Source organism: Sinocyclocheilus grahami, unplaced genomic scaffold (genome assembly GCF_001515645.1).
Source record: "Sinocyclocheilus grahami isolate Dianchi unplaced genomic scaffold, SAMN03320097.WGS_v1.1 scaffold462.1, whole genome shotgun sequence".
NCBI lineage: Eukaryota > Metazoa > Chordata > Actinopteri > Cypriniformes > Cyprinidae > Sinocyclocheilus > Sinocyclocheilus grahami.
The window spans coordinates 1,200,015-1,213,184 of NW_015505641.1; the positions used below are offsets into that span (position 1 = coordinate 1,200,015).

Here is a 13,170-nt window from a genome sequence, read left to right on the forward strand (position 1 = left end):
GTGGACGAAGCGGAGTCCAGCCCGGGGTCATCACATGTGGTTGCCGCAAGCCTGCCGGCCGCTCCTTCGTCGAATCTGCCGGCTGCGCCGTTCTCAAGCCCACCGGCTGCCGCTCACTCAAGCCTGCGGTGTGTGATGCTGTGTGTTTCGTTGTGAAAGTGAAAATACTTTGTTTGGTCTTCCAAAAGAGGACACGACTACAAATCAGTGGTTAAGTTGTATTTACAACACTGTTCCAGAACAGTTCAACCCAAATATTCAGATGTGTCCAGCACATTTTATGGAGGACTGTTTCCTGATCCTGGGGAGAGTAGACTACAATGCCGGCTGTTCTGACTCAAAGACTGTAAGTACGTTTTTTATATTAAAGAATTTGCCACTGATGATTCAAACGCGAGTTTTGAGCAGTGTAGAGTAGCACTTGTTGTTTGTCATTTCTCTGATCACAAATGCAGACATGGTTTTATGTTTATGCGGCGCGATGCAGCATGTAAAAAGACATTTGGGTTCATATGTGATTCTTGCGGTAGTTATATTGTGAGTTTGTGTTTTCTGAATGAGAACATGGTTAAACCTGTGCAAAATGAGGGCACTTTTGTGTAGATTTTTGCAGAAAACACTGAGTAAATAGAAATGTTTGTGAAAACAGGTAAAATGTGTTAAATGTTTTGAGAAATGTCTTTGTTTCGAAAACTGAATGAATGGTTTGGAAAATTGGGCCAAATGTATCAGTTATAGTGTGTTAGCAATCGAGAAAAACTGTAATAATAAACTGTGCCATAAATCTTACCATGTTTCATTCATGTATGACTGACAAATGTGACCCTGGAGCACAAAACCAGTCTGAAGTCGCTGGGGTATATTTGTAGCTATAGCCAAAAATACATTGTATGGGTCAAAATTATTGATTTTTCTTTTATGCTAAAAATCATTAGGATATTAAGTAAAGATCATGTTCCATGGAGATATTTTGTAAATTTCCTACTGTAAATATATTAAAACTTAATTTTTGATTAGTAATATGCATTGCTAAGAATTCATTCGGACAACTTTAAAGGCCATCTTCTCAATATTTAGATTTTTTTTTGCACCCTCAGATTCCAGATTTTCAAATAGTCGTATCTCAGCCAAATATTGTCCTATCCTAACAAACATTCTTTGCATACATCAATGGAAAGCTTATTTATTCAGCTTTCAGATTATGTATAAATCTCAATTTCGAAAAATTGACCTTTAAGACTTATATGCATTACATTAAGTTTATTGTTTGGAAGGAATTGTTTTGTACAATTCAAATGCATAATTATTAAATGCAGGCCTATATATATATATATATCAGGACACATTACATCCGTCGCATACAGAAATAGATAAACATTGCAGATGAAAAACAAAACAGCTGATTTTTGCCTCTTCAGTGTTTCATTCAGCCTCACTCATTGGCACGTTTGCTTACGTGACTGGTTTGTTTGTGCTATGGGAGAGTAGACTACAATGCCGGCTGTTCTGACTCAAAGACTGTAAGTACGTTTTTTATATTAAAGAATTTGCCACTGATGATTCAAACGCGAGTTTTGAGCAGTGTAGAGTAGCACTTGTTGTTTGTCATTTCTCTGATCACAAATGCAGACATGGTTTTATGTTTATGCGGCGCGATGCAGCATGTAAAAAGACAGTATATACATTTTGTGATTCTTGCGGTAGTTATATTGTGAGTTTGTGTTTTCTGAATGAGAACATGGTTAAACCTGTGCAAAATGAGGGCACTTTTGTGTAGATTTTTGCAGAAAACACTGAGTAAATAGAAATGTTTGTGAAAACAGGTAAAATGTGTTAAATGTTTTGAGAAATGTCTTTGTTTCGAAAACTGAATGAATGGTTTGGAAAATTGGGCCAAATGTATCAGTTATAGTGTGTTAGCAATCGAGAAAAACTGTAATAATAAACTGTGCCATAAATCTTACCATGTTTCATTCATGTATGACTGACAAATGTGACCCTGGAGCACAAAACCAGTCTGAAGTCGCTGGGGTATATTTGTAGCTATAGCCAAAAATACATTGTATGGGTCAAAATTATTGATTTTTCTTTTATGCTAAAAATCATTAGGATATTAAGTAAAGATCATGTTCCATGGAGATATTTTGTAAATTTCCTACTGTAAATATATTAAAACTTAATTTTTGATTAGTAATATGCATTGCTAAGAATTCATTCGGACAACTTTAAAGGCCATCTTCTCAATATTTAGATTTTTTTTTGCACCCTCAGATTCCAGATTTTCAAATAGTCGTATCTCAGCCAAATATTGTCCTATCCTAACAAACATTCTTTGCATACATCAATGGAAAGCTTATTTATTCAGCTTTCAGATTATGTATAAATCTCAATTTCGAAAAATTGACCTTTAAGACTTATATGCATTACATTAAGTTTATTGTTTGGAAGGAATTGTTTTGTACAATTCAAATGCATAATTATTAAATGCAGGCCTATATATATATATATATCAGGACACATTACATCCGTCGCATACAGAAATAGATAAACATTGCAGATGAAAAACAAAACAGCTGATTTTTGCCTCTTCAGTGTTTCATTCAGCCTCACTCATTGGCACGTTTGCTTACGTGACTGGTTTGTTTGTGCTATTGATATGAATGAAGTCTACCTGACTTGTTTTTCTCCTTTCTCCTCTCATCCTCGATGCTGTTTTTCTCTGTCTGTCCTCTTGCACTCACCCTCCCTCCCCTCTTCCATCTCTGGTGGCAGGGGGGAACTTACAATGCATTTCACGTCCAAGTGAAAGTGTGTTGCTATGGTGGTTGCTAGGGATTTAGTCTGGAGTGACGTGAAAAGTCAGAATATTTAAGGTGTCCTTCTAACGTAGGGATGTTTGAAGCCGCTCGAAATGAGCAATCACCTCTGAGGGTTGCATTTTCTCGCTTCTCTCTTTCATTATCATGTCTGCCTCTCTGGAAATATCACCATTGATTTTCAAAAACACACTGACAGATAAACTCGGAGAGACATCAAGCTATGCAGAAGAGAGCTTGGCTTTCTAGTAAATACCTAAATATCTACCTACAGTGCTATTGTACAATACGCAGTCACTGTATGAATCTGTCTGGAGTGTGTTTAGGAGTAAACATATTTTTGATGATCTGATCAGAATGTGGCTTAAAAAAAAGGCAGAGTTTCTGTTTTTTTTTTCTCTCTCCACAATTCTTTGCCCAGCAATGAGAAAAGCAGGTTCCTAATGTCCTTTCCTCACCTTCCTAATGGAGTGTTTCTCCAGCGCAGATTGTGTGGTTTAAGGATGGTCTTGGCCATGTGTAGTGAGGAAATAATTGATTGTGTTGAATTAGAGTTGGCCAAGACCACACTTGTCATTGTGAGCAGGTTTGTAGGCAATCAGTGTTAACTAACTGTTCTCCAGAGACATTATTGAGGAAAGGGTCAATACGAGCGTGGAAGGAAGGATCAGGTGCCGTCATCGGCTCCTCTCACCAGCACTTGGGAACTCTTTAACTTTCTGCCTTCACAACAAAGCGGATCTCATGAAAGACATGTTCTTCAATTACACACTCTGGGAAGAGAGATGTTTTCCCCTGTCTTATTGAGTTCTTTCGCTTTCGTCTCACTGTATCAGTAGCCGTGTTTATATCATCTCTTTCTAGTCTTATAATCAACTCTGTCTCTAATGTTTCGCCTAAAATGTATTTAATGAAATAAAAAAGAAGCAAATTGTGTTGTTATACAGTATGAAAATAGAGCTGTAAAGTAAAATTGTGTTTAGCTGCTCAGATCATTTGTTCGTGAATAGATTTGATGAGAAGATGAGTTAACATTGGCGATATATATTGTTTGCCTATGGGTCCATGACCTATACTGTACAAAAGCTGTCACTGGGGCAGTACCTTTTCAAAAGGTACACTTTTGTACCTTTTAGGTACTAAGATGTACACTTTGGATACTAATATGAACCTTTAAGGTACCAACATGGACTCTTTAGGTACAAAGATGTGCCTTTTGAAAAGGTACCACCCCAGTGACAACTTTTGTACCTTTTTTTCTGAGAGTGTAAGAGTCTCCAGAAGAAAGAAATTAAATGTATGAAAACTAGTTTAAAACACATGTGACAAGTTGTAGAAATCTACTCTTTAAATTCATAGTGGTTTGAAATAGTTTTGAAACAAATTTCTGTCATTTTCAAAGAAAAACCTGTCATGTGGTGTAACCATCAAGTAAAAAGTACAGACATATTTCTCACATCTTGAATGTGAGTGTACATTAGTTTTAATTTTACGTTTTTAAACATATTTTCAAGGTAAAAAATGTATTATGTTATAAATGTCAAGAATTGTTGACAAAAAAGTTTTTAGAGAGTTGCTCCACATGACATTTTACAAACCAAAATTATCTTCTTATGACCTATATTGTTTAATGATTGTCTCAATTTACTCTCCATTTATTTACTGTCTAGGAGGAACAATTGTACAGACATATTTCTCACATCTTGAATGTGAGTGTACATTAGTTTTAATTTTACGTTTTTAAACATATTTTCAAGGTAAAAAATATATTATGTTATAAATGTCAAGAATTGTTCATTATCAAATATTATTAAGTTTTTAGAGAGTTGCTCCACATGACATTTTACAAACCAAAATTATCTTCTTATGACCTATATTGTTTAATGATTGTCTCAATTTACTCTCCATTTATTTACTGTCTAGGAGGAACAATTAAGCTAAAACAGAGACACTTAGTAATTTATCTTTCCTACAGGTGTCTTTTTCTTCTATATGTCTGGTTGCTTATTCTACCATCTTACTGGCATCTGTCTCACAGGTTTCACTTACTCTGTGGTTCATCTTCCCTGCATTGCTGTGGAATGTATATTAAGTACACACTGTAAATTGGGCTCAAAGTCTCATCAGATGCATGTCTTCCCCTTTAGGCTTCCACTGATCTCACTGCCCTCAGAGGATCAGAGCTTTTGAAGACTGAGGTACGGTTAGAGTTTTTGATACTCATTGCTCTTTATAGTCTCTCTTTAGTCCTTGTATTGGGAGTGCACTAATTATGCTATCCAATCGTTAACCAACAGTATAGATGTGAGTATGACAGACCTCTAAAGTCCTCCCCAAAAACTGATCACAAGTGGCCACCTTTTGAGATTTGTTTTAATACGAGTCGATCTGTCTCTTCTGATGTCTGGCCCAATCACCTGAGATGGGTGTTAATGTATTCAATTGGAATTTAATGGGCATTCTCAATTCAATTCTGAAAGGCACACAACCCTAGAGGGCAGATGGCTTGCCTGATCTTACATGGATAGGAACATGTCTGTGAGGGATAGATGTACAGTCTGTTCAATAGCTTATACTGTTGTTCTTCGTGTTTATCATTTAGCCAATGAAGCATTTTAAATCTGCCTTCCCAATTCATTTCCAGTGGACAAAATACTGACATGAATATTAGATTAGATCTCATTGTTTTTTGTCCATACAATCAAAGTCAATAGGGATCCCAATTACTTTCAACCAATCTTCAAAATATTTTATTTTGTGTTCAAATGAAAGAACATCATAGACATTTGGAATGGCATGTAGGTGAGTAAATGATTTTCAGAACTTCCATTTCTGGATGAACTGTCCCTTAAAGACTCTACAGCCTATTGAAAAGACTATAATGTATCCCTCACAACCATTCATCTTAAAGGAAATATGGTGTCTACCCTCAAACCAAATGTAAACAAGTCCATGAAGCAATGCTAACGTCTGCAATCTGGTTGGTAATACGTGATTGGCACACAGGGCATGGTAGCCTATCCATAGCGGTCTTGCAGACTGTGTAATGCATTGACAGTTGAGCAGTCTACATTAAGTGCATACATTGAACACGCACATCTGTCAAGGGAGGGGGGTTATTTAGGAGGAAGATCAATAGAAGGTTAAATGACCGGCCCCTCTTGGCACTACAGGCCCAGTGAGAGCAAGAGGGAGTCACTCTCCCGAACTCTCCCCCTCCTTCTCTCTTTCCCTACTGTTTCTGCAGCCATCACACATACTCAGCTTAGTTAGCCTGGGAAAAAGAACCCCCAAACCTCAATCAATAACTTTGGTCTTGTCTGCCTAATTGCTCATTGGTTGACATTGGCACCCGGCTATATGTAAGTGCATGTTCCTGGAGTGATTCACTCTTCCCTTCCCTCTCTCTCTCCACCTCCCTCTCTTTACTCTCAAAAACACCTCACGCCCTCCGTTCCTTCCTCTTCGCCACGTTTGGGATGGGAAACCCGAACCGCAGTTGTCACGTCGGGACGCGAGCATCCAAAGACTCCGGCAAGACCTGCTCCTCTCTCATCAGGCCCGTGACGCCCAGAGCGTTCAGGTAAATAAGCTCCGCTAATGACCATTAGGCAGATAAGACTCGCTCTTGCTCTCTCGCGCGCCTGTTATGCAGATCCGCGACAGGAAATTACCTTTTTTTTTCTTTCTTCTTCTTCTCTCCTCCCACACCCCCCTGCGTCGATGATTACCATCCCTTCAAGTCTTAAGTGTGTTTGCATAGCACTCTGATTATTCTCATGGCATCCTGCATGAATAAACAAATGCATGAGGGCGCAGATCACGCAACCGCCAATGCGTATGGCTACATGTTCTTTGTGTATGGAAATATAATTTGGGTTTGTTTCAGCGGGACAATAAAGTCCTGTTGATTATGGCAGCGCTATTTGCATTTAATTTAATGAGTCGAGTGCTATAGCGACACTGCTCCTCTCTCTGGATTCAAATGCGATTTTGATCAGTCAGTCTCGGGAGCTCAAATCAAAACAATGATGTCGTTCCTGAGCACCACATGCATTTTAACCTCAGTTTTTACTTATAAACAAACAATTATGGTCACTAACCGGATGTGTGTTCCATTTTCCAACCCTCCGTTTGCCATAAGAAGCGTTTTGTTATTCCTTTCAGCTTTTTTTCCAGTTGTAGTGTGCTAATGTCATGATTTAAATGAAGTATTGATCAGTTTAGGAGGGGAGAATGGAGAGAGAGCGCAATTGTAAGGCAAAGAAAGAGCAGGGTTATCGGCTTGCATCACACACCGAAAAGCAGAGCAAAAGGATGAGCTGGGTTTTTAGGATTAAAGGGAAACAATTCTCATTCTTCCTTCATCGTTTTAGTCCACAATCTGGCAGGAATTTGAGTGTTCGCTATGCCAATAGACGGATGGTAAGACGAGGCAAGGCTTGAAGTGCTTGTCACCAGACCACAATCAATGGGTAAGGCGAGGGGCGACTGTTTGATTTAGGTGACTTAGGCGAATCTGTGGATTACTCTCGGGCCTCTAATGAGCGAGGTTAATTAATTGATCATCGGCGGAGAGTCCCCGGGCCTCCATTTTGGATATGCGACTGTCATCGTGTGACGATTTGAAATGCAGAAGAGGATGCTTGATAATGGCGGACTGGACCGGAACCAGGGGTCTGCCAAACCTCCTCCTCCTCTGTCCTTTTCTCGACTCCCATCTTCCTCTCTGTTCTCTTTAGCAGGTGACCATATTGTGCTGATTACAATATTAATGATTTATTTTTATTGTTTCGTGTTGGGCCTTGCTTTAATGAATACTTTTTCATTTCAAAAAGAGGATTGACATGGTGCAATAGTGGTGCAAACTGCTTGTGTATGTCACCGAAAATCCATCAGTAAAGATTTGGCTGCAGAAGTATTGCCTGTTCTCCTGCTCTTCCTGTCGAACAATGAGCTGTGATTTCGCATTTGGTTAAGAAGCATTGATTTTGGTGTCTGCATTCAGTGCAGGGCTGCCCCAGCCTGTCTAGAGTGTCAGGGTATATGTGAAGGGTCCTAAAACCGCTCGGAATGGATGATGGTGCTGCGATGAAGGCCAGCTGAACGCCGGTTCTTCTTTGCTGGAGCTCTGGTCATGGCGGGTTCTGCGAAATGAGCAGGCGAACGGAGAAAGAGGCTCTTTGTAGTGGATTGATTTTCTCTTCCTCTGCGCCCTGCCCTCTATTGTGGTTGGATAGCTGGACGTCCAAGAGCAGAGACTGTGGGATCTGCAGAGAGAGCTGCAAGAAAGCCAGCAGGAGCTCCAGAGGGGACACGACCGCAACCAGCAGCTTCTCAGGCAGCTGCAAGATGCCAGGAAGCAAGATCAGGAGCTACAGGCTCAGGTAAAATCTTCACGTACAGGCCCAGGCTGCTTGGGCCCACAAACTCTCTCTCTCTCTCTCTCTCTCTCTCTCTTTCTCACTTTCTCAATCTAAGTGCTTTTGTTCTGGGCTCTTCTTTGTGACATACTTTGATCTCAGACCACTACATGTGCAGTAATTTATGTATTTTTCTCTTTTTCTAATATAAGAAGAATAATGGCTGTAATTATAAAGAATAGGCTTGTGCTGTTACACACCAAGTTTACCAAGAGGAAATGTTAGTCGGGGATGATTTGAGAGGGGAAAAAAACATGAAATTATCTAAATCCAAGATGCTTTTTGTAGTTTGAAGCTTGAGTTGTTTTTCTACATTACGATATGGCGCTTACTGTAATCTCAGTGGCTTGTGAGCACGAGCTGTTACTTTGATATGTGGATGGATGTTTTGGCTCACACGATATAGTGAAATAATATACAGTTCATTGGGAGTGTGAAATGTTGTTTTTAGGTACTAAATAACCTCCTTATTTGTTTAGATGGCTCTGCTAAACTTGTTATATTCCAGATTTGTCACAGACAGTGAAGTGCATGTGTTGAGCAGCTGGCAGTGCCTGTCAAGTCACCTTTATTTGTATAGCGCTTTTAACAATACAGATTATGTCAAAGCAACTGAATAGCATTAATTTTTCTCAAGACACGAGCGAGTATAGAGGTAGTGCAAAAATATTTGTCATTGTTTCTATTTAGAAGATATAGGCTGCGTCCGAAAACTGGAAAATGCTGACTTCAGAGGACACATTTCAAGGAAGGCATCAAGGCACATTCGAATCCAATGTTAGCATTACTTCCTGTCTCCTGAGATACCTTCATCTGGTCGATTTTTGAAGGCGGAATAGATGTATCCTTCGCTGTCTTTGATATCCCACAATCCTGTGCATTCCATTCCGTGATGGTTGAGCTAAAAATATAAAGATGGCATTCCAACGTTGCATTTGGTGGTCAGTTTGTGTGTAAATGTATGTTTCTGACCAACTTTTTGCACTTTTGATGCTATTTCTAGTGAGAAATAAGTAGTAATTAAATATTGGCGTGTCTATTTAGACTAAGTGCAAATAGCCCGACTTGTTGGCAGAGGCCATTTACACTAACTCCGCCCACCAACGTGTGATTCGGCTAGTCAACATTACAAAAGACAGTCAACTGTCGTCAGCTTCAGTGGTGCCGATGGTAATCTATAGCTATTTGCACTTAGTGTAAATAGCATCTATCGCTAAGAAAATACGCTATTTTCACTTTGTGTAAATAACATGTATTGATTCTATCGCTATTTACACTTAGTGCAAATAGCCACTGCCATTAAATATTCACTTACATATCACCAAAGCTCGTTCTATTTTATTGTAGATCATTAAAACATTACGCTGCCTCAGAAGCATGTAAAAAATCAGTTTTGTGAGGTGTGCAAACACTGCCTGCAAAGTCGTTGCCTGATAAGGCAGCAAGTCAGCTCCCTAGGTTTTCGGATGCAGCCATATTTAATTGTTAAATGTGCAGTAAGTGTTTTTTAGTCATGATTTGCTGATTGACACAATAGTGCTGTTGCACTTTATACTGACACCTATTGGTGTGGATGTGAGTTTTTGGTTATCAATGCTGTTTTAAATAAATATATTAACAGACATAGCCGATTCATTTATTTTGCAGATGATAGGTTCCATTACAGGGGAACTATCTGGGTTGTAAATTCCATATCTGTTGATCCGATCACAAGTGATTTTTATTTTATTTTTACCTTCTTTTTTATTTTAATTATAGTTGAAATTTGAGCAAATTTGTTGTTTTAATATCTATATAGCTCTTATTAATTTTATTTTAGTAATATTGAGAGTATTTAAAATTATTATTTTAAATTCGTTTTTATGTTATGTTATTTTCCATTTTTATTTAAATTTTAGTTTAAGTTTTAGTAATTCTGGTGTGCATTTTGTCATTTTTATTTTCATTTTTTAAACGTCTATTTTATACTAATACTATTTTATAATGATATTTATTTCAGTCATTTTAAGTTCAAGTTAAGTCATTTCAAGATTTTTTTCCATGGCAACTATAGGTATTGTTTACTTTATTTCAAGTAAGGTTTTTTTTTGTGGTTGAGATCGAGATTAAGTTTTATCATCTGGTAATGACATGAGTTAGTTTCATCTGGTAATGCGTTAGTGTTTATAATAAGGCCGTGACCATGCCTTGAATATTGGGGGGGATCAAACCAAATTTTTTGAAGGGATCGTTTTATTGAATGGATCTAAAAAGGATTTAAAGGAATTTCAGGGAATAAAGAAAATGACCAGAATTTATTGTAATCCATTTGAATTATTTACAAAAAATTGCATTTTTAATTATGTACACATTCTTTCTTAATCACATGCCTAATATAGCAAAAATAGTTTCATTCATTTTTCTTGTCTCGGATTCAGTTATTAAATACACAAATTACGTTATTAAATACATGAATTGCAGTATGGTCATGTGTATTTTTGTCCACTTCAGAATGTTGTTGAAGTAAACAAATCTCAAAACAATATTATTATTAATAATAAATTATTAATATTTTATTTAGCATTGTCCCATTTCAAAATGAGATCACCTGAACAGGATGTTAATACCAGGTGTAAATGAAGCCATAGTCTGAATACTACATGAAGTACTCTAATCATGTGACTCAATCTGGAGACCCACTCTATGTGGAATAACTCAGCAATGTTTTTATCTCATATGCGTTCACATGATCTGTCAAAACTATTTATTGCTTTAGCTGTGATAAAAATACTTTGTATACTAAAGGAGAGCTATGTAAAGTGTGTCTGCTCTCTTGGAGCTCTTGGAGGTGAAAGGGAATCTGGTGAAGCTGCAGGTGGAGAATGAAGCTCTACTGGAAATCAAACGACACCAGGCCACTGAGGTACCACTGTTGATGGCAAATTTTATCTGTAAATTGATTCATATTGTCATATTTTATTGGATGCTTGAAAAACGGTGTTGACATGTAAGCTTAGCCAACAATTTCAGAGTTTTTGGTCTGTCAAAATTCATGAAATTTGGTGCTGCACTGTTACTAAGATGGTCACCAAGTGAATTTGAAGGCCACCTTGCTTAAAGGAACTTGGTACCAAGTTGTTTGTTCAATTTAGTTTGTTACCATGAGCATAACATAAAATTAGAAGTATAACCCTGTGCCACATGAAATACTTTGATATTGGGTGCAACATGTCTTATACCTTTCATATAGTCCGAGATCTTTTTAGCTTGTTTGTACAGCCGTGTTGTGTGAATACGTTCGCACTCTCTTTCCCTCATTAACTTGTATGGCCGTGGATCTGAGCTCTAGCAGATGTCTCTCTCTAGGGGGCTGGGTTTTATATTGGACTTATACATAGCCATGGCTGAGGGGCTGCTGAGAAAAGGTCAGGCCTTAGTGAGTGAGTCTGATTATAGCTTGGAAATAAGTACTCCACGGGGCTGATTGCAAGGAGGTCACCTCCAGCAAGGGTCAGATTGAATGAGTGTGCCTGTGTGTGCCCTTGGAAAGAAGCTTCTATTGCATTATGTTTTTTTATGCCTGGCGCCGCCCTGTAGGTGGACAGAGTCACTGCGGAGCGTAGTTCGGTTCGTCCATGGCGGTGCAAAATAGCAAAGAGGCACAGGAAGCTAGGAAAAAACTGGAGGATGAGCTGTGTGTTGTCCAAGCTCAGCTGAGCCGGTGCCAAGAATGGAATCAGGATGCCAAAAACACAGTGAGATTGGATATTTCACAATTTATACTTGATTAAATCACAGTGAGATTGGATATTTCACAATTTATACTTGATTAAATCAAGTATAAATTATGAAATATCCAATCTCACTGTGTTTTTGGCATCCTGATTCCATTCTTGGCACCGGCTCAGCTTGAAGGAAAATAAAAATATGAAATACAATACTACATATACTGAACATACTTTCCAGAAGGCCAACAATTCACTAAAAATGTTTTTTTTATTGGTCTTTTGAAGTATTCTAATTTGTTGAGATAGTGAATTGGTGGATTTTTGTTCAATGTGAGCCAAAATCATCACAAATAAAAGAACCAAAGACTTAAACTACTTCAGTCTGTGTGCACGAGTTTCACAATTTGAGTTGAATTACTGAAATAAATGAACTTTTCCATGACATTCTAATTTGTTGAGATGCACCTGTATATGGTTTTCCAATGTACTTCAGTGAATACCATTTATTACCATCAGACATGTTGAAGAAATCATTGTCATTCTCTTGTAGTTTGTATGTCATTGTAGTCTCTGGCCCTGTATCAAATGACACACTTCATGTGCACTTGTGGACGAGACCATAGGATGTCCCATTCGTCATTTTAGCTTTCAGAAGCATGCTTGCGAGTGCCCCCTTTGCAGCCACTATGCGCCCTCGATTCACACACCTGCAGAGCCCTCACTGTGGTGAGCTCCACAGCAGAACTCTGCCCGACAGTCAAAGCAGCATTATGTCACAAAATTTAGGAAGACCGTGAGGGTTTAGGGTGCGATTTAGGACAGGGCCTCTGTCATTGATGATTCCCTTTGAGCTAAATTATTGACCTGTTTCCCTTACACTGTTTATCCAGTTGACCCTTACAATTGTACTGAGCTGTCTTAAGCAATTTTACAGTTAAGATTTTTGGGATACTGACAGATGTTTAGGATAGAAGAACTTGTTAAAGAAGAAAGTAGAAATATCAGTGCCAACTTACCAGAGTACTTTTATTTAATTTTTTATTCATGCCACTTTGACAATTATATATATATGAGGGTACGTAGGAAGACCGTGAGGGTTTAGGGTGCGATTTAGGACAGGGCCTCTGTCATTGATATACCATCTGCTGCTTGTTCATAGTCTCTGACCTCTCTGTAATGTCACATGGTCTGGGAGTCATTACCACAGTTAATGCTATTCTGTAG

At 38.2% G+C, this 13,170-nt stretch overlaps 1 protein-coding gene across 1 annotated transcript in view; it reads left to right on the top strand.

Moving 5' to 3' along the window:
- LOC107552961 (trichohyalin-like) overlaps window positions 1–13,170 on the top strand; it is a 115,683-nt gene that overhangs the window by 32,264 nt on the left and 70,249 nt on the right. The window contains exons 3-5 of the mRNA XM_016235023.1: window positions 4,964–5,014; window positions 6,316–6,399; window positions 8,057–8,203. Of these exons, the coding sequence (XP_016090509.1) occupies window positions 4,964–5,014; window positions 6,316–6,399; window positions 8,057–8,203 (282 nt within the window). The remainder of the gene's footprint in view (window positions 1–4,963; window positions 5,015–6,315; window positions 6,400–8,056; window positions 8,204–13,170) is intronic.